Source organism: Berghia stephanieae, chromosome 5, assembly GCF_034508935.2.
Source record: "Berghia stephanieae isolate SIO BIC M18660-M18661 chromosome 5, UCSD_Bste_1.3, whole genome shotgun sequence".
NCBI lineage: Eukaryota > Metazoa > Mollusca > Gastropoda > Nudibranchia > Aeolidiidae > Berghia > Berghia stephanieae.
In genome coordinates this window covers 76,060,356-76,083,275 of record NC_088364.1, presented here as the reverse complement: position 1 = coordinate 76,083,275, position 22,920 = coordinate 76,060,356, and the positions used below count along the sequence as shown (strand labels likewise).

General features: G+C 37.1%; 1 protein-coding gene across 4 annotated transcripts in view; it reads left to right on the top strand.

Annotated features, from left to right (window-relative positions):
- The window catches only part of LOC144973622 (uncharacterized), a 459,437-nt gene that overhangs the window by 398,678 nt on the left and 37,839 nt on the right, over window positions 1-22,920 (top strand). For all 4 annotated transcript variants that reach the window (XR_013645602.1, XR_013645603.1, XM_078916284.1 and 1 more), the window contains one exon: window positions 8,396-8,537. Coding sequence is in view for 2 of the 4 variants with exons in the window: in XM_078916284.1 (XP_078772410.1) it covers window positions 8,396-8,537 (142 nt within the window). In the remaining 2 variants the exon portion in view is untranslated. The remainder of the gene's footprint in view (window positions 1-8,395; window positions 8,538-22,920) is intronic.

The window sequence follows — 22,920 nt, the reverse complement described above, 5'->3', positions numbered from 1 at the left end:
CGCTTGGTCAGGAGTTCACAACATTGCCATCCGGAAGTATAACGGAGCATCAAACAAACTCTGTGTAACCATGAACTTTTATAGATAGTATGCAGATGACGTCACTCAGGCCTTTGTTATTGTTTTTGCCATCCGCGTTTGTGAGTTGTTCTCACTAAACTGTATTAACCAGACTATAAAAGTTCATGTTTACACAGAGTTTGTGTGTTGGTCCGTTATACTTCCGGATGGCAATGTTGTGAACTCCTTGGCCAAGCGCATTCTATCTATAGACTGGTTAATACAGTTTAGTGAGAACAACTCACAAACGCGGATGGCAAAAACAATAACAAAGGCCTGAGTTACGTCATCTGCATACTATCTATAGATAGTATGCTCTTGGCTTAGAAATCATAACATTGCCATCCGGAAGTATAACGGACCAACACACAAAACTGTGTGTAACTATGAACGTTTATAGTCATATTAATACAGTTTAGTGAGCATTACTCATAAACACGGATGGCAAAAAACAATAACAAAGACCTGAATGACGCCAACTTAGAACTATCTATAAACGTTCATGGGTACACATAGTTGTGTGTGTTGGTCTGTTATACTTCCGGATGGCAATGTTATGAGCTTCTGAGCCAAGCGCATACTATCTATACACAGTGAATTCTGTTGTGATTATAAAGATCGCGGAACTCGTCCCTCCAGTCTTGACAAGGGATTTACATTTCACAAGATTCATGTGTACGACACACTAACATTGACATTCTGGGTTCACAATGACACATCAAATTGTACACACTTTGTACAAACTTGACATAAACAATGGACATGATCAAAAGATAGTTCGAAGATGACGTCACTCAGGTCTTTGTTATTGTCTTTTGCCATTCACGTTCATGAGTAATGCTCACTGAACTGTATTAACCCGACTATAAACGTTCATGTGTGTTGGTCTGTTATAGATAGTTCGAAGATGACGTCACTGAGGTCTTTGTTATTGTTTTTTGCCATCCACGTTTATGAGTAATGCTCACTGAACTGTATTAACCTGACTATAAACGTTCATGGATACACACAGTTTTGTGTGTTGGTCCGTTATACTTCCGGATGGCAATGTTATGAGCTTCTTAGCCAACCGCATACTATCTATACTTCCGGATGGCAATGTTATGAGCCTCTTAGCCAAGCGCATTATATAGATAGTATGCGCTTGGCTAACAAGCTCATAACATTGCCATCCGGAAGTATAACGGACCAACACACAAACTCTGTGTAACCATGAACTTTTATAGTCTGGTTAATACAGTTTAGTGAGAACAACTCACAAACGCGGATGGCAAAAACAATAACAAAGGCCTGAGTGACCTCATCTGCATACTATCTATAGATAGAATGCGCATGGCCAAGGAGTTCACAACATTGCCATCCGGAAGTATAACGGACCAACACACAATCTCTGTGTAACCATGAACTTTTATAGTCTGGTTAATACAGTTTAGTGAGAACAACTCACAAACGCGGATGGCAAAAACAATAACAAAGGCCTGAGTGACGTCATCTGCATACTATCTATATATTCCCTTTCCATGTGCTCGAGATCATTGGTCACATTGCAAAGCGTGCTCAAAATGACCCACATAGTGAAAAGTGTTCACAGCCTTTGAGATGTCTCGCATCACTATTGGCCATTTTATTCAGCTTGACACACGGGTACGTTTACAACTTTCATAAACAAATCAGCGTGTTTACATTTGTTAAGAAATATCCAATCCTTTGACCTCAACAAATCATGTGATTGATGACTCGGTTGGACGAAGACATGAATATAGATCGCTCTCATTGTTACAATTTAATAGTTGGAAGCCATAGGCGTAGCTACCTGTTGGGATTTCTATATTCATAAAAACTGATAAAAAGTTGGATTAAAATGTACATTTGTCACAAAGAGGAACATTTAAATTATTTCAATTTCTCCAGAGGGGCGAAGCGCGGAATTCTTTTTCATGGTATGCAGCTGCTAGCAATATGGCTCACAACCAGGAACTCAGAGGGGAGAGGTCAAATGAATATTTTTGTGCCATCTGTTATGCAACTTTTGTATCTGAAAACTGCGGCTCTTTTGAAAAGTTATACTGTACAAAACGTAGGTACATGAAATGTCGTGTTAAAGAAGTTTACATTCAGTTATATTTCACATTAATACATTCAAAGCGACTCCCCCCCCCCGCCTCTTCCAGCGAACATAATTCAAAAGTGGCGAACACGTAGCGTACTCGACTGATGACCAGTGACATGTGTTGTCCGACCTTTATGAGTTGTTTTGCTCAACAGTTGGTCGGGTGTTATGTCCTTTTGAAACGCAATGGGAGCGATCTATATTACCTTTCCATGTGCTCGAGGTCTTTGGTCACATTGGAATATGGGCTTAAAATGACCCACATAGTGAAAAGTGTTCACAATTTGAGAAATATCCAACATCATTATTAAAAACATCATATTATTAAAAGAATGTGCCCATCAGCTTTCCCCCATTTATACACATATTTTTAACTGGTCCCTCTAATGCGTTTCGATCCCTGAAATTTGGAAATCTTCAAAAATTATTCCTGTTCCAAAAAAAGAAAAACTTGAAACTATGAACGATCTCAGACCTGTTGCACTGACTTCAATAGTCATGAAATCCTTAGAAAAACTTGTTCTTGTTAAAATTAGGAATCAGTTTATGCCATTGAGTGATAGTCATCAATTTGCTCACAAACCAGGACGTGGCGTAGAGGATGCCATTTTGCTGTTTACAAACAACATCTACAGGCATCTAGATCACGCTAGGAGCTATTGCAGATTGCTTTTTGCAGATTTTTCTTCAGCGTTCAATACAATGCAACCTCAGTTGGTTGTTCAAAAATTGACTAGTCTGAATTTAAACAAGTATATAATTGCTTGGGTGCTCGAATTTCTTACGGAGAGAGCACAATATGTTCAATTAGGACAAAACAAATCTTCCTGTATAACTACAAATACTGGTGCTCCTCAAGGTTGTGCATTGTCCCCTGTATTATTCACAATATACACGAATGACTGTAGAAGTCAAAACCTGAGTGTACCGTTAATAAAGTTTGCAGATGACACCGCTCTTCAAGGCCTCATAACAAATGGCAACGAAGTGGCTTATAGGCAAGAAATTGATAGATATGTGTCTTGGTGTGATGCACACCACCTAGAGCTTAACATAAGCAAGACAAAGGAGCTAGTGATTGACTTTAGGAGAGTGAAGGAACCGATAGAACCGTTAAAATTAAAGGACCAATTCGTCCAACGAGTTCCTCACTACAAATACCTTGGTGTAACGATTGATGACAGGCTCAAGTGGGATGAACACTTGAAAATAATTAGGCATAAGATGTGCAGACGTACATATGTTTTATCAAAACTCTCTCAGTTTAGAATAGATAAAACCCTCTGCACATTATTTTATAGAGCAGTAATTGAAAGTGTTTTGTCATTTTGTATAACAGCTTGGGGAGGCAATTGCTTAGCAGTGGAAAGGAACAAAATAAATTCAAATATTAAAAAATCCATTAAACGCTATATAAATGATGTTGACGATGTAGATCTTTTATACGAGAAATTTTGTATAAATAAAAATAACTAAAATATTAAATGACCAGTATCATCCACTAAGACCATCAGTTATTATGTCAGAAAGAAGTGGTCGCCCTTTCTCTACAGCAACAAATGATGTCATCGATGACGAGGTTGGACAAAAACATGAATATAGATAGTATGCAGATGACGTCACTCAGGCCTTAGTTATTGTTTTTGCCATCCGCGTTTGTGAGTTGTTCTCACTAAACTGTATTAACCAGACTATAAAAGTTCATGGTTACACAGAGTTTGTGTGCTGGTCCGTTAAACTTCCGGATGGCAATGTTGTGAACTCCTTGGCCAAGCGCATTCTATCTATAGATCGCTCCCATTTATTCTGTCCTATCGGACATCGATGTTTTTGTCCGGTATAATCTCTAATGGGCTGCTTGTGTCGTCCATTTTTTTATAGATAGTATGCGCTTGGCTCATAATCTCACAACATTGCCATCCGGAAATATAAGGAACCAACACACAATACTATGTGTAACCATGAACTTTTATAGTCTGGATAATACGGTTTAGTGAGAATTACTCATAAACGCGATGGCAAAAAAACAAAACAAAAACAAAACAAACAACAACAAAGACCCGAGTGACGTCAACTTCATACTATCTATAGATAGAATGCGCTTGGCCAAGGAGTTCACAACATTGCCATCCGGAAGTATAACGGACCAACACACAAACTCTGTGTAGTCTGGTTAATACAGTTTAGTGAGAACAACTCACAAACGCGGATGGCAAAAACAATAACAAAGGCCTGAGTGACGTCATCCGCATACTATCTATACGGCCGTTGTTCAAGAGATAAAGTATAAACGCTGTGAAGTACTAGATAAATGCTATCTATTATTAACCCACTTAAAACCACCCAAAATTATTTGCTAAGCTACGCCACTGAATGCAACTTTGTTAAGATTATTTCCCCGCGGGAAAGAGAAACAACACACCATTACTATAAACATTTTAAAGTTTGAGTCACATTTTATTGCAAACGATTAAAATATCAAAGGAATTCGGCATGTGAGAAAACTGTTTGTTCAATCGCTATCAGTATTCAAAATTCGTAATGTCACTTAAAATATTAGATAGCCCGCATGCAAATAAAATCACTGCACCACATTTCGTAACTTTGGAGGAATTTCTAAGATTCCTTGCGCACAGGACTTGGAACGGTCTATAATACTCAATAGACTGCATCAACCAGACTATGAACGTTCAAGGTTACACATAGTTTTGTGTGTTGGTCCGTTATACTTCCGGATGGCAATGGTGTGCGTTTCTTAGCCACAGCATTTACATGTACTCAAAATTGCACACATAGTAAAAAATGTTGACAGCTTTTGAAATGTTCAGACATCACGATAAGACATTTTGTTCATCTTGACACATGGGCATGTTTACAAATGTCATAAACAAGGCAACGTGTTTATATTTGTCTCTGAATATCCAATCGTTGGACAGCAACAAATCATGTGATTGAAGACTTGGTTGGACGAAAACCGGAATCCAGATCGCTCTAATACGCTTCCACAGTCGTAACGTCACTTCCCTCCTAATGACGCATGGCAACTTAGTAACTGGCTCTAAACTATCGGAACAATGGCGGACGCCCGTATGAAATATTTCTCAGACGAGCATAAAAGCGTATCCAGAGGAAAAAAAACCGCATTAAAAATCTGATCATGTTTTGACTTTTACACATTCTGATCACAAGACATATGAAAAGTTCTAGCCAGCATGAAGAACAAAAATACAATTTTCTTTGTTTAGAACCAAGATGGCCGCCGTTGATGGGCGACGTGACATCAGACTATTGAATCCAATTATCATTAAGCGATGTATTCGTAACACAGATTAGCGTGATATACGATATGTTTGTTCACTGTTTACACAAGAATATATCAGTGATCGGTTTTACAGTAACCTTGACCTGAAGAAAATGATCCAAATATGGAACAGTGAAGTATTTTTTTATTTAAATTAATCTCACCTGTGTTGAATAATATATCATAATATTATCGTGAATATTATTATTTGTGTTTTCAATTATCAGCATTATCAGGGAAATCTTCATGTTACTATTATGACATCGCAGACACCGTATTTATTTGTGACCAATCCTGGCAAATCGGTGATACTCCGAGTTGGTAAACTCTCTCCTTACCAGTTATTTTCAGAATTTTACCCTAAACTTCATACTCACCCAACACGAAAATAGATTTTCATACAGAATAGTAACGAGTATATTCTGTATTTTGTTCAGAGAAATGAGCTCTGCAACACAGTGTCGAGTTTTTATGGCTATAGATAGAATGCGCTTGGCCAAGGAGTTCACAACATTGCCATCCGGAAGTATAACGGACCAACACACAAACTCTGTGTAACCATGAACTTTTATAGTCTGGTTAATACAGTTTAGTGAGAACAACTCACAAACGCGGATGGCAAAAACAATAACAAAGGCCTGAGTGACGTCATCTGCATACTATCTATAGATAGAATGCGCTTGGCCAAGGAGTTCACAACATTGCCATCCGGAAGTATAACGGACCAACACACAAACTCTGTGTAACCATGAACTTTTATAGTCTGGTTAATACAGTTTAGTGAGAACAACTCACAAACGCGGATGGCAAAAACAATAACAAAGGCCTGAGTGACGTCATCTGCATACTATCTATAGTCTGGTTAATACAGTATAGTGAGAACAACTCACAAACGCGGATGGCAAAAACAATAACAAAGGCCTGAGTGACGTCATCTGCATACTATCTATAGATAGAATGCGCTTGGCCAAGGAGTTCACAACATTGCCATCCGGAAGTATAACGGACCAACACACAATCTCTGTGTAACCATGAACTTTTATAGTCTGGTTAATACAGTTTAGTGAGAACAACTCACAAACGCGGATGGCAAAAAACAATAACAAAGGCCTGAGTGACGTCATCTGCATACTATCTATAGATAGAATGCGCTTGGCCAAGGAGTTCACAACATTGCCATCCGGAAGTATAACGGACCAACACACAAACTCTGTGTAACCATGAACTTTTATAGTCTGGTTAATACAGTTTAGTGAGAACAACTCACAAACGCGGATGGCAAAAACAATAACAAAGGCCTGAGTGACGTCATCTGCATACTATCTATAGTCTGGTTAATACAGTATAGTGAGAACAACTCACAAACGCGGATGGCAAAAACAATAACAAAGGCCTGAGTGACGTCATCTGCATACTATCTATAGATAGAATGCGCTTGGCCAGGGAGTTCACAACATTGCCATCCGGAAGTATAACGGACCAACACACAAACTCTGTGTAACCATGAACTTTTATAGTCTGGTTAATACAGTTTAGTGAGAACAACTCACAAACGCGGATGGCAAAAACAATAACAAAGGCCTGAGTGACGTCATCTGCATACTATCTATAGTCTGGTTAATACAGTATAGTGAGAACAACTCACAAACGCGGATGGCAAAAACAATAACAAAGGCCTGAGTGACGTCATCTGCATACTATCTATAGATAGAATGCGCTTGGCCAAGGAGTTCACAACATTGCCATCCGGAAGTATAACGGACCAACACACAAAGCTATGTGTAACCTTGAACTTTTATAGTCTGGTTAATACAGTTAAGTGAGAATTACTCATAAACGTGGATGGCAAAAAAAAAAAAAACAATAACAAAGGCTCGATTGACGTCAATCTATAGGTGGTAAGAGATGGTTAAGTTGATAGAAAACGAATGTAATAATAATAATAATATAGCCATTATTTGTGACCCATCGTCTCAAAACAGTATTATGTCGGAACGAACCAGATGCTTAAAATCAGAATTAAATGTTAAACTGTTCAAAAATATAAATTGTTAGCATTAGCACCCTAAAATATGGTATCCATTCTCCTCAATAAAACTTACAAACTCAACACAAGTCTGATAGTTTTGGCTATAAATTCAATTTTCAACATCTTAACCGACCCGACTTAATCCCATTTTGAGGCGAAGGGTCACATTTATTTTATGGCCATTTTAACATTGATCAGTAAAATGGCTTACTCTGGAAAAGTGACACGTTTTCAAAATTTGGCCAGAAACCAGTCCTTTATATCGATTGATTTCAATAACCCTCATCTTTGTAAAAATTAAATAAATATGGGAATTCGCCAGACCTGCAAAGTACTATGAAATGTTCGTAGAAATACGAATTTTTGGCTCCAGCTACAGAGGTGGATAGGGTTCTTTGACTAGATAAATCTTGTTGAATAAGAAAGTTTAGCTTCGTAGAACCTTTTTTCAGGACTTTGGATCATCATCATCATCATCATCATCATCATCATCATCATCATCATCATCATCATCATTATCATTATAATCGTCAGCATCATCGTCGTCATCATCATCATCATCATCATCATCATCATCGTCGTCATCATCATCATCATCATCATCATCATCATCATCATCATCATCAGCATCATCATCATCATCATCATCATCATCATCAACATCATCATCATTATCATCATCATCAGTATCATCATCATCATCATCATCATCATCATCCACCACCCCACCACCATCATCACCATCACAACAAACATCAAAAACACAATAATTATCAAACACATTCACGACTTTATTGAAAAAAAAATTCCAGCCACCACTCATCTAACCCTCCCCCCCCACCCCCCCCCTCACCCACCCTCCTCTTTCCTTCCTTCCCTCTCTTCTTCCCTCCAGAACTCACCCCGACTACCTCCTCAACGACGTGACAGTCTTCATGTCCACGTACTACCTCTGGGTCATCCTCATCATCGGCGTTCCCGGAAACCTGGCGTCCATCTTCACCATCCTCTCCATGCCCACCGTCTCATCCTCCAAGGTGAAGAAATTCTCTCTGCTTTACTCGCGAACCAAACTTAAAAGTAGGCGTCTGCACGTCTACTCTCACCATTCCCCCAACCACAGCAATCTCCCTCTGCAGCAGCTTAGCGATACGCAGATTCACAACTACAGTTCTCTTTCTCCAACTCGTTATAAAATGAGCAAAGAGTGTGGAGGATGCGATTGTGGCTGTTTTACGCCCAAGAGAAACAAGGATTGTTCGAGAAGCCTGAGAAATAGAATGGCTCCTTCTCTTTCGGTGAATACACACCTTTCGATTTTGAAGTGTTTAGTATGTAGCATGCTTTTGATATCGCATATCTATCTTCTCCGCTGTAGCATGTCTGTGGTTGGAAATTATAGGGAATGAGATTAGAGGAAGAGTAGCGTCCCTTGATTGGACGTCATCTTACAGAGAGAACGTCAAAATGGTTTTGCTCATGCGTCTCTCTCGTGCTCGCTTTCGGTGAAGTGTCTCATGCCGCTTTCACCGGAAGCGAGGACGAGAGACGCGTGCGCACAACTAACATGACGTTCTCTCTCTAATAACTTTTCCGCCGGTGACGTCCAATCAAGGGACGCTACTTTTCCGCTAATCTCATTCCCTATACCGCCTGGCACAAAAAGCGCGTTGTCAAATCCTGGCAATAACTCGCTCAATTTTCAAAGCACATTATTGGAATTTAAGAATTAAAAAAAAAAAAGAAATAATGATAGCCAAAATAACACTGTTAATTGTTGTATCCTTATTGCAACCGACATCACGGGGCAATACTTAAAAGTTACTATTATTTCCGGGTAATGTGTTCACCCACGTTACAAATTCCAATTTTCACCTACACTTAGGGTTTTTTTGTTGACATGATATTATTAAGTATCTAGCTGTGTTGTTTCCCCCCACTATATTTTACCCAACCAGTAAGGCTTTTAAGATTTCGAATCTAAGGTTTTGACAATTGTTGATTTTAGTTTTGGTGAATGTTATAAACATCTTTTGAATTTACTGAGTCCCATGGGTGGATTTTATACAAGATGTCGTGCTTTTTATCGTGCCACGGTGTGTCTCTATCATAACCATTCATTATATCTCTATTCTGTTCTGACATTTATTAACTGTTTCTTGATTTCCGAATTACTGCACCAGCTTAAGACCTATTACACCTAATGCCTAATTCACCATAATCTACACACGTAAACTTATTATCAATTCTGATAACCAAACACAATTATTATGAGCTTGATACAATATGAGACCCTTCGCCTCAAAATGGTATTAAGTCGGGATGGTTAAGATGTTGAAAATTGAATTTATAGCCAGAAATATCAGACTTGTGTTGAGTCTGTATGTTTTATTGATGAGAATGAATACCTTATTTTAGGGTGCTAATGCCAGCAATTTATATTTTTGACCAATTTTAACATTAAATTCAACTTTTCAGCGTCTGGTTCGTTCCGGCATAATACCGTTTTGAGACGAAGGGTCACATATTGTAATGGAAAATACTTTGCCTTGTCTTGAGGGTATTTCCATTACAACAATGAATGAGCCCACTACATTTTGGTTTATCAGACTTGCTAATAAGCAGCATATTATATTAGCTGTAGCCTTATCTTAATCTTATTAACATCTTTTCTTATCTAAAATTCGTAGTCAATAGCCTTTATTTTCTTTGTTTAGATGCAAGAAAATAGCGAGTTGAAGTCTAGTTGATAAGTTGTGGGAAAGAACGAAAAATGAAAGCACAGGCAACACTTTCAAAATTTAAATTTCAAAATTGAGCTTTTATATAGCGCAATATCCACTATACGTGCTCAAAGCGCCTTACAAGGGGTCCCTGGCCAACAGCAACACTTAACGCTTAGGACGGGACATGACGCCTGTAAGGCGGTATTGCAATTTTTTTTCGGACAGAACACGTGTTAACGCCAGGTACTCATTTTACACCTGGTACGGTGAGAGAATGTGATAAGTAAAGAGTCTTTTCCAAGGACTCAACTATGCGCCGATCGAGGCTCGAACCCAGGACCTTCCGATCCACGAAAGCAGTGCAATACCCTAACCACATCCGTTACTCCAGACAATTATACCCGAGATTTAGGATTTGTATCAGCAAAAGCAAATATTATAATTTGCCGGCGATTAACGGCTCAATATCTCTTGAGGCAAAAGCAAACTTATGTCTTGAAACCATTATTCCATATTTTTCATGTTGATAGTCGCTCATATATTTATATTTGATCGTCCACGAATAAAGTAATCAAAGGTGTAACCAATATTAATTTAGATTAAACATTTGTAGTTTTGTCACTTTGACATAATCACACATCCAGCACTCACATCACACAAAAAAATATTTTCAATTATTTATATATATTATTATATATATAATGTCCACGATAAACATATTCAAAGTTTAACAACAATATATGCAGTTTTAAAACTGTGCCAGAAGACAATGAGAATAAAAAATTTTTTTTCGCTGTGGTCGGTTTGAACTGCGACCTTATTGTACGACACTCCCCTGGCATGTGAGCGTGGCTCTCCGTGTGACTCATCCACGACACAAATATTCGTTTCAACCAATATTCCATTTGTCACACTACTAATCCCTTTAATACGATTCGTCCCACAAATCGCGAAGTAATTTGACACATTAAGCCTAATAGCAATTTTCATCCAACAATTTGACATTAAAAGATAATGGACATGGTATTAGTGTAGCGGTGAGATTTTTTTAATAGAAAGTGCGTGCTAAGCAACTTAATTAAGTTACCAATTTTATGAATGAAGAGTGCTAGAAACAATAGAGAATAAAAAATTTTTTCGCGGCGTGGGGTTTGAACCTCACCTATTTATTGAACACTGCCTGCAGTGAGAGCGTGCTCTACCGTTGTGAGCTATACACGATAAAAAATATTGTTTCAAACCCAAAGTATTTTAAACACTACCTCAACCATTCTTGAGAATCGCGATTCGTTCACACTACGCAGTAATTTTGTCAGCATAAACTAACATAGCTATGTCAACAAACATTAAATAAGATTACGACATTGGTATGCTCCGGGTATGGTGAATGTTTATTTAATAAAAGAAGTTGAGTGAAGCAGCACTCTGTTGGTAACACAAGAAAAAAGTGGTGAAAACGTCAGAAGACAATTGAGTAATAAAAATTTTTTGGGTCGGTGGTGGTGTTTGAACCTCCCTTTTCATTACTACTAGGCATCGCCATGGGTGAAAATTTTTTTTCAAAGGCATCTGACCACTTTTACTCATTACATCTCTTGTTTTCCAACCATAAACGTCACAATCACTTTTGAACAAAAAAAATTCCTCCAACTTATACCGTACATATCAATGTCTCAAAACGTATCTATGTTTGTAGAATTTTTTAAAGAAATATTGGCAAAACTTAACTGCTTCAAATTATTCGCGATGGTGGTTACGAATCGGATCTCAGGATGTGGGTTGGAGGACTAGAAATGGACTTTGGGTTGAAAGAATATTTAGTAGTTGTGATAGCTCACACGGTAGAGCCACGCTCTCACTGCAGGCGGAGTTGTCGTACCAATAAGGTCGCAGGTTCAAACCCCACCACCGCCGCGAAAAAATTTTTTTATTCTCTATTGTCTTCTGGCACTTTTCTACTCACTTCATATCTTGTTGTTACCAACATAAGTGCCTGCTCCACTCACTTTTCTGAATTAAAAAAAATTCACCCCATACACCGGAGCATACTCAATGTCTCAATCGTTTCTATGTTATATGTTTGTGATGAGAATATTGGCTATTAGGCTTAACTGCTGGTCAAAATTACTTCGCGATGGTGGTGAACGAATCGGCGATCTCAAAAAGTGGGTGAGAGAGGGATCTAGAAATGACTTTGGGTTTGAACGAATATTTTTGTGTTCGTGGATAGCTCACACGGTAGAGCCACGCTCTCACCTGCCAGGCGGAGTTGTCGTACCAATAAGGTCGCAGGTTCAAACCCCACCACCGCCGCGAAAAAAAATTTTTTATTCTCTATTGTCTTCTGGCACTTTTCTACTCACTTCATATCTTGTTGTTACCAACATAAGTGCTGCTCCACTCACTTTTCTGAATTAAAAAAAATTCACCCCATACACCGGAGCATACTCAATGTCTCAATCGTTTCTATGTTATATGTTTGTGATGAGAATATTGGCTATTAGGCTTAACTGCTGGTCAAAATTACTTCGCGATGGTGGTGAACGAATCGGCGATCTCAAGAAGTGGGTGAGAGGGATCTAGAAATGACTTTGGGTTTGAAACGAATATTTTTGTGTTCGTGGATAGCTCACACGGTAGAGCCACGCTCTCACCTGCCAGGCGGAGTTGTCGTACCAATAAGGTCGCAGGTTCAAACCCCACCACCGCCGCGAAAAAAATTTTTTATTCTCTATTGTCTTCTGGCACTTTTCTACTCACTTCATATCTTGTTGTTACCAACATAAGTGCCTGCTCCACTCACTTTTCTGAATCAAAGTTTAACCCATTTTTACATCCTTAACTATAAATTCAATTGCTGTATCCTCTTAGTCAACTCGACATAATACTGTTTCCAGTTGGTGGGTCACATTTTAACAAAAAAGAAGAGTCACTGTTTCAATCTCTCTCTCTCTCTCTCTCTCTCTCTCTCTCTCTCTCTCTCTCTCTCTATTTATCTATTTATCTATCAATTCTCTCTCTCTCTCGCTCTCTCTCTCTCTCTCTCTTTTTATCTATTTATCTATCAATTCTCTCTCTCTCGCTCTCTCTCTACCTCTCTCTCTCTCTCTCTCTCTCTCTCTCTCTCTATTTATCTATCTATCTCCCTTTTTGTTAGAAAGCTAAGTTAGATGGCCGGTCTAAGTTAGATAAAAGCCCATCTATAAGGGTTTGAAGAGAATCGAACTGCATCATTCAACCATGATACGATATTTTTTTCCTCCCCCCCCCCCCAACCTTTGGCCCAGTTCACCCAAGAGTAAATCGGTAGCTGCCCGATTTAATCTAGCTCCTTGAGAGAAAAAACCTCCTTTTCCTCTCATAAGAATAGAATTAAAATTGCCCTTTTTTTGCTATAATAAAGGGCTTAAAACGGAGCATGTGTATAGTGCAATATCCATTTAGCGTGCTCGAAGCGCTTTACAGGGGCTTTTATTGAAAGTCATAGATAGAGATATAATGCCTGTTTGGTAGCTACTTTTCAAAATGTGTTTAAAATGAGCATGTACATAGATATTTTTATTCAACTACCGTTAACATGTAAAATCTAGAAACATTACCTTTGATACTTCGCCTATATTTTGGCTCAGAAAATGTAACAAATAGGCATGGGGTAAAAGTAATCCGGGTAAATTACGGATATAGTCGGTGTTAGGGTCGAGTGAGTTAAAGTTAAGAAAACGTGTCAAGTTTAAATAAATGTCCAGACGACTTTAGACGACAAGAAAAACAACATCTGTGGTACGTCTCAGTAGGTCAAATTTGGTAGTCAAATAACAATTTGGATTAGTTGTTGTTGTTGTATAGTTTCTTTATTTCATTACTACTCTAAGGTTACACCAGTGTTGGTGAAACGATTTTTTTCAAAGGCATCATGTAACCATTTATCTGTTTAACCCTCTCCTTGCCAACTGCAGGAAAATCGTCACAATCGTTACGATACAACCAACATTTTTCTCATTCAAATTGCTTTTGTACATCATAAAATTTAAAGAAACCGAACTGTGTGTTGTAGAACTTATATTTCTAAAGAAAGTATGTATGACAAGAACTTACTGCTATTGTGTTTGAGTGATAAAAAATTATAATTTTGTGTTAGTTGGGTGTGAAGTTCTGGGGAAAATCCTGAAAATGGCTGGTAAGGAGAGGGTTAAAGAGGTAACGATAGATTAATCGATAGAGCACGAGATTCACAACAAGTATAATTATTTATTATGGGGGAAACGTGGCTCGGCTCGGGGGTACGGTCTTTGCTTCGTACCCAAAAGATACAAAGTTCGACTACCCGCCCCGTGTGTGGCCTTGAGCAAGTCACCTCTCCTTAGCTCACTTTGCGGCGCTGCAGTCTTCCCTTGGAATAGACCTTAAAGACAAATTTTCCCTTTGAGGATGAATAAAGAGAATTTTATCCTTATTTTTAGTTTTTATTCATATTAATACAGTGCTTAGTAGAGAATCGCCATTTTTTATACAGTCATTGAACACTGAAGTAGAGGGAATAGGTGAGACGAATATATAATAGCAGGGGGATGAAGAGAAGGAGGAGGAGGAGGGAGGGGGGAGAGCACTAGATTCACAATATAATTATATTTATAAAGTAGAGATCTGTGTGTCTTTTTCTAACGCCATTGACCACTGAAAAATTATAAGGAGATGGAAAAGTAGAGACGGATATATAACTGCAGGGGGGAGGAGGAGGATGAGGAATAGGAGGAGGAGGAGGAGGAGGAGGAGGAGGAGGAATAGGAGGAGGAGGAGGAGGAAGATGAGGAGGAGGAGGAGGATGAGGAGGAAGAGGAGGAGGAGGAGGAAATGGCAGAAAAAGAAGAAGAAGAAGATATAGTAGTAGTAGTAGTAGTAGTAGTAGTAGTAGTAGTAGTAGTAGTAGTAGTAGTAGTAGTAGTATAGTAGTAGTAGTAGTGGTAGTAGCAGTAGTAGTAGTAGTAGTTTTAGTAGTAGTAGTAGTAGTAGTAGTAGTAGTCGTAGTAGTAGTAGTAGTAGTAGTAGTAGTAGTAGTAGTAGTAGTAGTAGTAGTAGTAGTAGTAGTAGTAGTAGGAGTAGGAGTAGGAGTAGTAGTAGTAGAAGGTGAAGAAGAGGTGTAGAAGAAGGAGGAGGATGAGGATGAGGATGCCCAACAACAACAACAATAAGAGGAGGAGGAGGGAGGGAGAGAGGAAGAAATAAGAGAAAATAATAATAAGAAGAAAAAACTAGGTCATGAACATGACAGGATTTGATAATAGGGTTAAGAATAAGAACTAAAAACGATGGAAGAAAAGGGCGATAATCCCCCTAGTCGGAATGAAACGGGTTTTTTTTTTCAATTTTCAATTACTGGAAGTTTTTGGTGTTTTTTTTACCAGTTTACTATCGTACTCTCGAAAACACGTATTTAAATATTTGGCCAGAAAACTCGACCTTCAAAATTAAAATCAATCTATTTAGATGACTCTCATTTTGTCAAAAACTCCCAAACCTGAGACTTCGTTTAAACCTCAAGTTTGAGAGTTTTGTACAGGATGAGTCACTGTAATCAATCTATTTGTGAACTCTGGTTTTCTGATCAACAGTTAAAGAAAAGTAGTCCTTGAGAGCCATTAGGTCCATATTGTTGTTAATACTTTGAGAATAGATCTACTGTTTTATTTAAATGCAATAAAAGTAATTTGACTTTAATAATGGGTTGAAAAAACATTTAAATCCAACCTAGACCCTATACATCACTTAGTAATTGTTGATCAAATAGAAGTGATTTATTTATTTATTTATTTATTTATTTATTTATTATTATTATTTATTATTTATTTATTTGTTTATTTATTTATTTATTTATTTATTTATTTATTTATTTATTTATTTGTTTGTTGTTGTTTTTCTTTCTTTTGGGATGAATTCTACATTATCTTCATCCTTATTATGATTATAATTCGAATTATTCCTTCAAAGGGATTAGAATACGGCTATTGGCCAGGAGCCTGAAATAAAGTCTTAAACTGAACTGATTATAAATTGATAAAGGGTTGCCCAAAAATTGTAGAAAGAAGTTTTCCATTGAAGTCAACTGAAACTCGTCGGAGTCAAGTTCGATCCAAATTTCAATTCAAGAACATAACATAACATAACATAACATAACATAACATAACATAACATAACATAACATAACATAACATAACATATGGCATAGGGCGAAATAGGATAAAAGCCCTTGAATACCCTGAATATTAATTGTAATGCCAGAATTCTATTGATTGAAAGATCACAATAATGATATACGTTCAGTGTTGAATGAATTTCCTTTTTTTTTTTAAACAGAGTTTAAAAAAAAACGCATCTGAATTCAAAATATTACAGTTAAAATAATTCATCGTAGACATGGGCTGAGAAAATAAATTGGTATTCTACGTTTTCACGGATCGTATTTTTTTAAGCAAATTGAAAAGGGAGTAAGATTAGCGGAAGAGTAGCGTCCCTTGATTGGACGTCACCGGTGAAGAAGTTATTTGTAAACAAACCAACTACAAGCCAAGCGTTCCAAATAAAAAAAATATATTTTTCATATTTCTGTACAAACATGCATATCATAATCAACGTTATGTATTTTTTGTACAGAAATATGAATAATACATTTTGTATTTGGAGCGCTTGGCTTGAAGTTGGTTTGTTTACAAATAACTTCTCCACCGGTGACGTCCTATCAAGGGACGCTACTCTTCCGCTAATCTCTTTCCCTATAGATAGTATGCGGATGACGTCACTCACGCCTTTGTTATTGTTTTTGCCATCCGCGTTTGTGAGTTGTTCTCACTAAACTGTATTAACCAGACTATGAAAGTTCATGGTTACACAGAGTTTGTGTGTTGGTCCGTTATACTTCCGGATGGCAATGTTGTGAACTCCTTGGCCAAGCGCATACATTCGTTCTCTTCTTCTGCTTAGACAAAGCACCTTAACCCTTTACTTACCAGCCATTTTCAGAATTTTCCCCAAAATTTCACACCCGCCCAATACAAAAACAGACATTTCTTACTTAAACAGAAAAGCAACAAGCACATTCTATACGTAATATTGTTCGACAACATGAGCTCTATTAGAGAATGTCAGGTTTTTATAGCTATAGCAAAAAGGAATGAAATCTGGATGAGAAAAGTGACGCCTACATCGTAACAAATGTGACGATTTTCCAATCGGTGATAAGGAGAGAAAGGGTTAAACATTAAAGCTATTGTTTGCTGTTAAATATTGTTTATATTCTGACAACTGAACAATGAATTTACCCGGCAATGGTTCTTGTCATAAAATATGTTTCCGTTTTAATCTATCTATTGTATCTATTGTATCTTATTATACCAAACGTTTAAACTAGAATAATATAACGGGGGGGGGGGGGGTATTAAGGCATTGCACTGTCACCAGGAAGCTCCCGAGTTCGAACCCCGCTACAGACATTTTCGTTTTTTTCCCTTGGGCAAGATTATTAACCACCAATTTACTTACTTGGACAACATGGGTGATTCCTGTTGACATCAGACATCTTGTTTGATGAGTTATCTATATTATTCCTTCGTGGAATGCCTAGGCGACGATATCTTATAATGTCGTGGCGGAAGGGCATAATAAATAAAATAATAATAATAATGATTATAATAATAATAATAATAATAATAATAATAATAATAATAATAATAATAATAATAATAATAATAATGATAATAATAATGATAATAATAATAATAATAATAATAATACTAATAATAATAATGATAACATAATAATATAAGATATAAATTAATAATAATAATAAGAATAATAAATAAATATAATAATAATAATAAATATAATAATAATAATAATAATTAATAATAATAATAATAATAATAATAAATAATAATAATAATAAAATAATAATAATAATAATAATAATAAAATAAATAATAATAATAATAATAATAATAATAATAATAATAATAATAATAATAATAATAATAATAATAATAATAATATAATAATAATAATAATATAATAATAATAATAATAATAATAATAATATAATAATAATAATATATAATAATAAATAATAATAATAATAATAATAATAATAATAATAATAATAATAATAATAATAATATAATAATAATAATAATAATAATAATAATAATAATAATAATAATAATATAATATAATGATGATGATGATGATGATGATGAAATAAGACGGACATTCAGCGATAGAACGGTCTCTATTGTTAACAGTAGCCGACATGGCCTAAAGCCGTTAGTTCCATAGTGATAGTGAAATCATCGGGTAAGTTATAAGGTGTTGTTAGTCAGAATGTTATTTTGTGTCTCACGGCGTTGTCTGTTTTGTGTGATACCTTGGTGTTATGTGTCGACTGTCTGTCTGTCGGTGTCCAATGTTATTCAATATCATGACTATTTTGGCAATGTTCTATGTTTGAAGTTACACCTGATTGTCGTAACACTGCATGGGTTTCAGCCATTAATCTTCTCATTCTGGAATAATGGTTTTTAAAAAAGGCTTCTTATTATTCTGTATACGGGTTTTTTTCCGCAAAGATGACTTCAAAATAATCATCAAATGCTGAAAGTAATAATATTGTGATTTTTTCGTCTTTATAGATAGTATGCACTTGGCTAAGAAGCTCATAACATTGCCATCCCGAAGTATAACAGACCAATACACAAAACTATTTGTAACCATGAACTGTTATAGTCTGGTTAATACAGTTTAGCGAGAATCACTCACAAACGCGTCTGACAAAATACAATAACAAAGGCTTGAGTGACGTCATCTTCATTCTATCTATATGACTTTACATATTTTAGTTATGACCATTTTGGACATGTAAGGTGTCTTCTTCTAATGGGGACGATCTCTATTAACTTTCCATGTGCTCGAGGTCATTGGTCACATTGCAAAATGTGCTCAAAGTGACCCACTTAGTGAAAAGTGTTCACAGCTTGTAAAATATCTAACATCACGATTGGTCATTTGATTCAGCTTGACACATGGGTATGTTTATAACATTTGTAAACAAAGAAGCGTGTTTACATTTGTTAAGAAATATCCAATCGTTGGAGTGCAACAAATCATGTGATTGATGACCTGGTTGGACGAAAACATGAATATAGATAGAATGCGCTTGGCCAAGGAGTTCACAACATTGCCATCCGGAAGTATAACGGACCAACACACAAACTCTGTGTAACCATGAACTTTTATAGTCTGGTTGATACAGTTTAGTGAGAACAACTCACAAACGCGGATGGCAAAAACAATAACAAAGGCCTGAGTGACGTAATCTGCATACTATCTATAGATCGCTCCCATTGTCTCCCTTGGGAGGTCTCCAGTTTGATATTTGAATGTTTGATTGTCGGGGATCAGGAAAGTCGTGACAGAGATATGTGAACTTCCGCCTCGAAACGGTATTAAGTCGGATTTTTCAATTTTGGGTTTTTGGTACCAATCATAGCTTATATTATGCTTAAAATTTTAATACCAAATTTATAAAATTCTGTTTATTCATTGCCCAACTATGACCGTTGTAAGTAGGGAGAGTGTAAAAACCAAGTTTTGAGAAAATCGACTTTGAAGTGAGGCACCGTTTTCACACATAATCAAATCAATGGGGCAAAGATAACTCCTCAGATACGGGCATTGAAAATTTGATGAGAATAGTAACATCTGCAGAGACGTCAATTTTCAATTTGACTCACAGGAATTTCAGACACCACTCGGAGGAATTTCATTCCGAAAGAGGAATATCCGCACACACAAAAAGGGATTGGGATGATATTTATAACAAATAACTTTGACCTCAAACTTTAACCTCGTTGGTTTTTAAAGTTCGTGTTGCTCTACTTATCACTTGATGCACTTTTAGCACTCTCACTCTCTCTCTCTCTCTCTCTCTCTCTCTCTCTCTCTCTCTCTCTCTCTCTCTCTCTCTCTCTCTCTCTAAGTTTGAGGTCAAAGTATTTGTTATTAACTATTATGGGCAAGTGCAGCTTGGAAATGGTGGCTCTCTAAGAGAAAGTCAATTCTTGTATTGAATATTTCACTGATAATTGCTTTTTAAAACTTTAAATATATATAACTTATCGTCAATACTTGTGTTGAATTATTATGTTTTCATGTAGAAAAATGATTGTAGTTTCTGAAACAACCAAAACTGAAATTTGATCATTATGACCATTTCCACTTTAAAACCGGTTTTCTTCGTTTTCCAAATCCCGACTTAATACCGCTTCGATGGCGTAGGGTCACATATTACGTTTAGTGACAAGAGACATAGTTTTTTAATATGTTCATGGCCTGAAACGATCAACAAAGCTGTCACTACAAAGCTGCGAGAAGCTCTGTCATCGTTTTTAAAAAACACAGTATAGATAGTTCAAAGATGATGTCAATCAGGTATTTCTTATTGGTTTTTGCCATCCGCGTTTATGATTAATACTCACTGAACTGTTTTAACTGATGACTATAAACGTTCATGGATACACACAGTTTTTATGTTGGTCCGTTGTACTTCGGATGGCAATGTTATGAGCTTTTAGCTAAGCGTGTACTATCTATATGCAATGTTTACGAAATGGCACATACTGTGTTCTTTAAACAAACGGCAGAACTGTGGACTGTACAAAAATGGATTTGGCAGCTTAACATTAAAGAATAACACCACAAAGGAATAAAATAGTTTTTAAAAACAATAACGAATACGGAACAGGCCATGACCGAAACTTTTCTGCAATCAATAACAAAGACAGTTTAAACAGTAAATACAACACGACGTCAAATGTGAGGCTATGTGGTCTAGTGGTGTGACACTCGCTTTCAGATCGGGGGGTTCTGGGTTCGAGCCGCGCTAGGCGCATAGTTGAGTCCCTGGAAAAGACTCTTTAATCACATTCTCTCATCGTATTCAGGTGCAAAATGAGATCCGGGTTTGAGAGTTTTGCCAAGATGAGAGTCATTTAAATCGATCGATATTTGAAGGACGACTTTTCTGGCCAAATTATTTAGTATGTGTTTTCCTAGAGTGCGGCAGTATTGTACTTTTCGCTAATTTGTCATTTTCTAATAATAAATAATTGAACTTTATACAGCGCAATATCCACTAAATGTGCTCACAACGCTTTACACGGGGTCCCTGGTCAACAGCAACATTTAACATGTAGGATGGGACATGACGCTGTTAGACGATATTACAATTTTTCGGACAAAGACAACGCTGTTAACGGCCAGGTACTTATTTTACACATGGGTTACGGTGAGAGAATGTGAGTAAAGAGCCTTTTCCAAGGACTCAACTATGCGCCGAGCGCGACGCTCGAACCCAGGGACCTTCCGCTTTCGCCGGCACAGTATTGGTATTTTTAGATTATAAATGGGACTACACCGACGTCTACATATATGCAGGTCTGTCGTCCGATTCCACTGATAGGCCTAGTTTAACACTGTTATAATTGACACTATTTTACATCATTTTTTTTGGTGAGATTTCCAATACAACAATGAGCCCATAAGGAATTGGGTTATCAGACCTGCATTAATGCCGACGTCTGGCTACACCGACGTGTATACATATAGATATATAGTATGCGTTTTGCTAAGAAGCTCATAACATTGCCATCCGGAAGTATAACGGACCAACACACAAAACTGTGTATATCCATGAACGTTTATAGTCGGGGTATAAGTGCAATGAGCATTACTCATAAACGCGGATGGCAAAAAAAAAACAATAAAAAGACATGAGTGACGTCATCTTCGAATTGTTATACAAAATAAGTTCACGTCGGACAACACTAATGTCTTCATCTCCGTCCAATCGTGTACAATGTTTGTGTTTTGTAAAACAGACGGGGCTTACAGCGGTAATCGCGAAATCCTCTGAAGAATAGCAACCATTAATTCGTCAAGTTTATAGGGAATGAGAGTAGCGTCCTTGATTGGACGTCACTGACATAGTCTGTGACGTCACCGGCGGAAAAGTTATTAGAGGAGAACGTTTATGTTTGTTGTACGCATGCGTCTCTCGTCCTCGCGCCTTTTCCGCCGGTGACGTCACAGACTATGGGTGACGTCCAATCAAGGGACGCTACTCTTCCGCTAATCTCATTCCCTATGGGAAAATCTCTGTGGTGTAATGAATACGTCAGAATGCCAAAAGCTTATTTTATTCTGAACTACATTATGATACACGGTGTACTCACTGATCTTCCAATTGAGCTAATTAAATATTTTTTACTTGGTTTTATTAGTTGTAAGTGGAGATTTACAATTCCTCCTCCTCCTCCTCCTCTTTCTCCTCTTCCTCCTCCTCCTCCCCCTCCTCCTCCTCTTCCTCTCCTCCTCCTCCTCCTCCTTTCTCCTCCTCCTCCCCTTTCCTCCTCTCCTCCTCCCTTCTTCTTCTTCTTCTTCTTCTTCTCTTCCCTTTTTCCTCCTCTTCTTCTTCTTCTTCTTCTTCTTCTTCTTCTTCTTCTTCTTCTTCCCTTTTTCTTCTTTTCTTCTTCTTCTTCTTCTTCTTCTTCCTCTTCCTCTTCTTCCTCTTCTTCTTCTCTTCTTCTTCTTCTTCTTCTTCTTCTTCTTCTTCTTCTTCTTCTTCTTCTTCTTCTTCTTTTTTCTTTTCTTT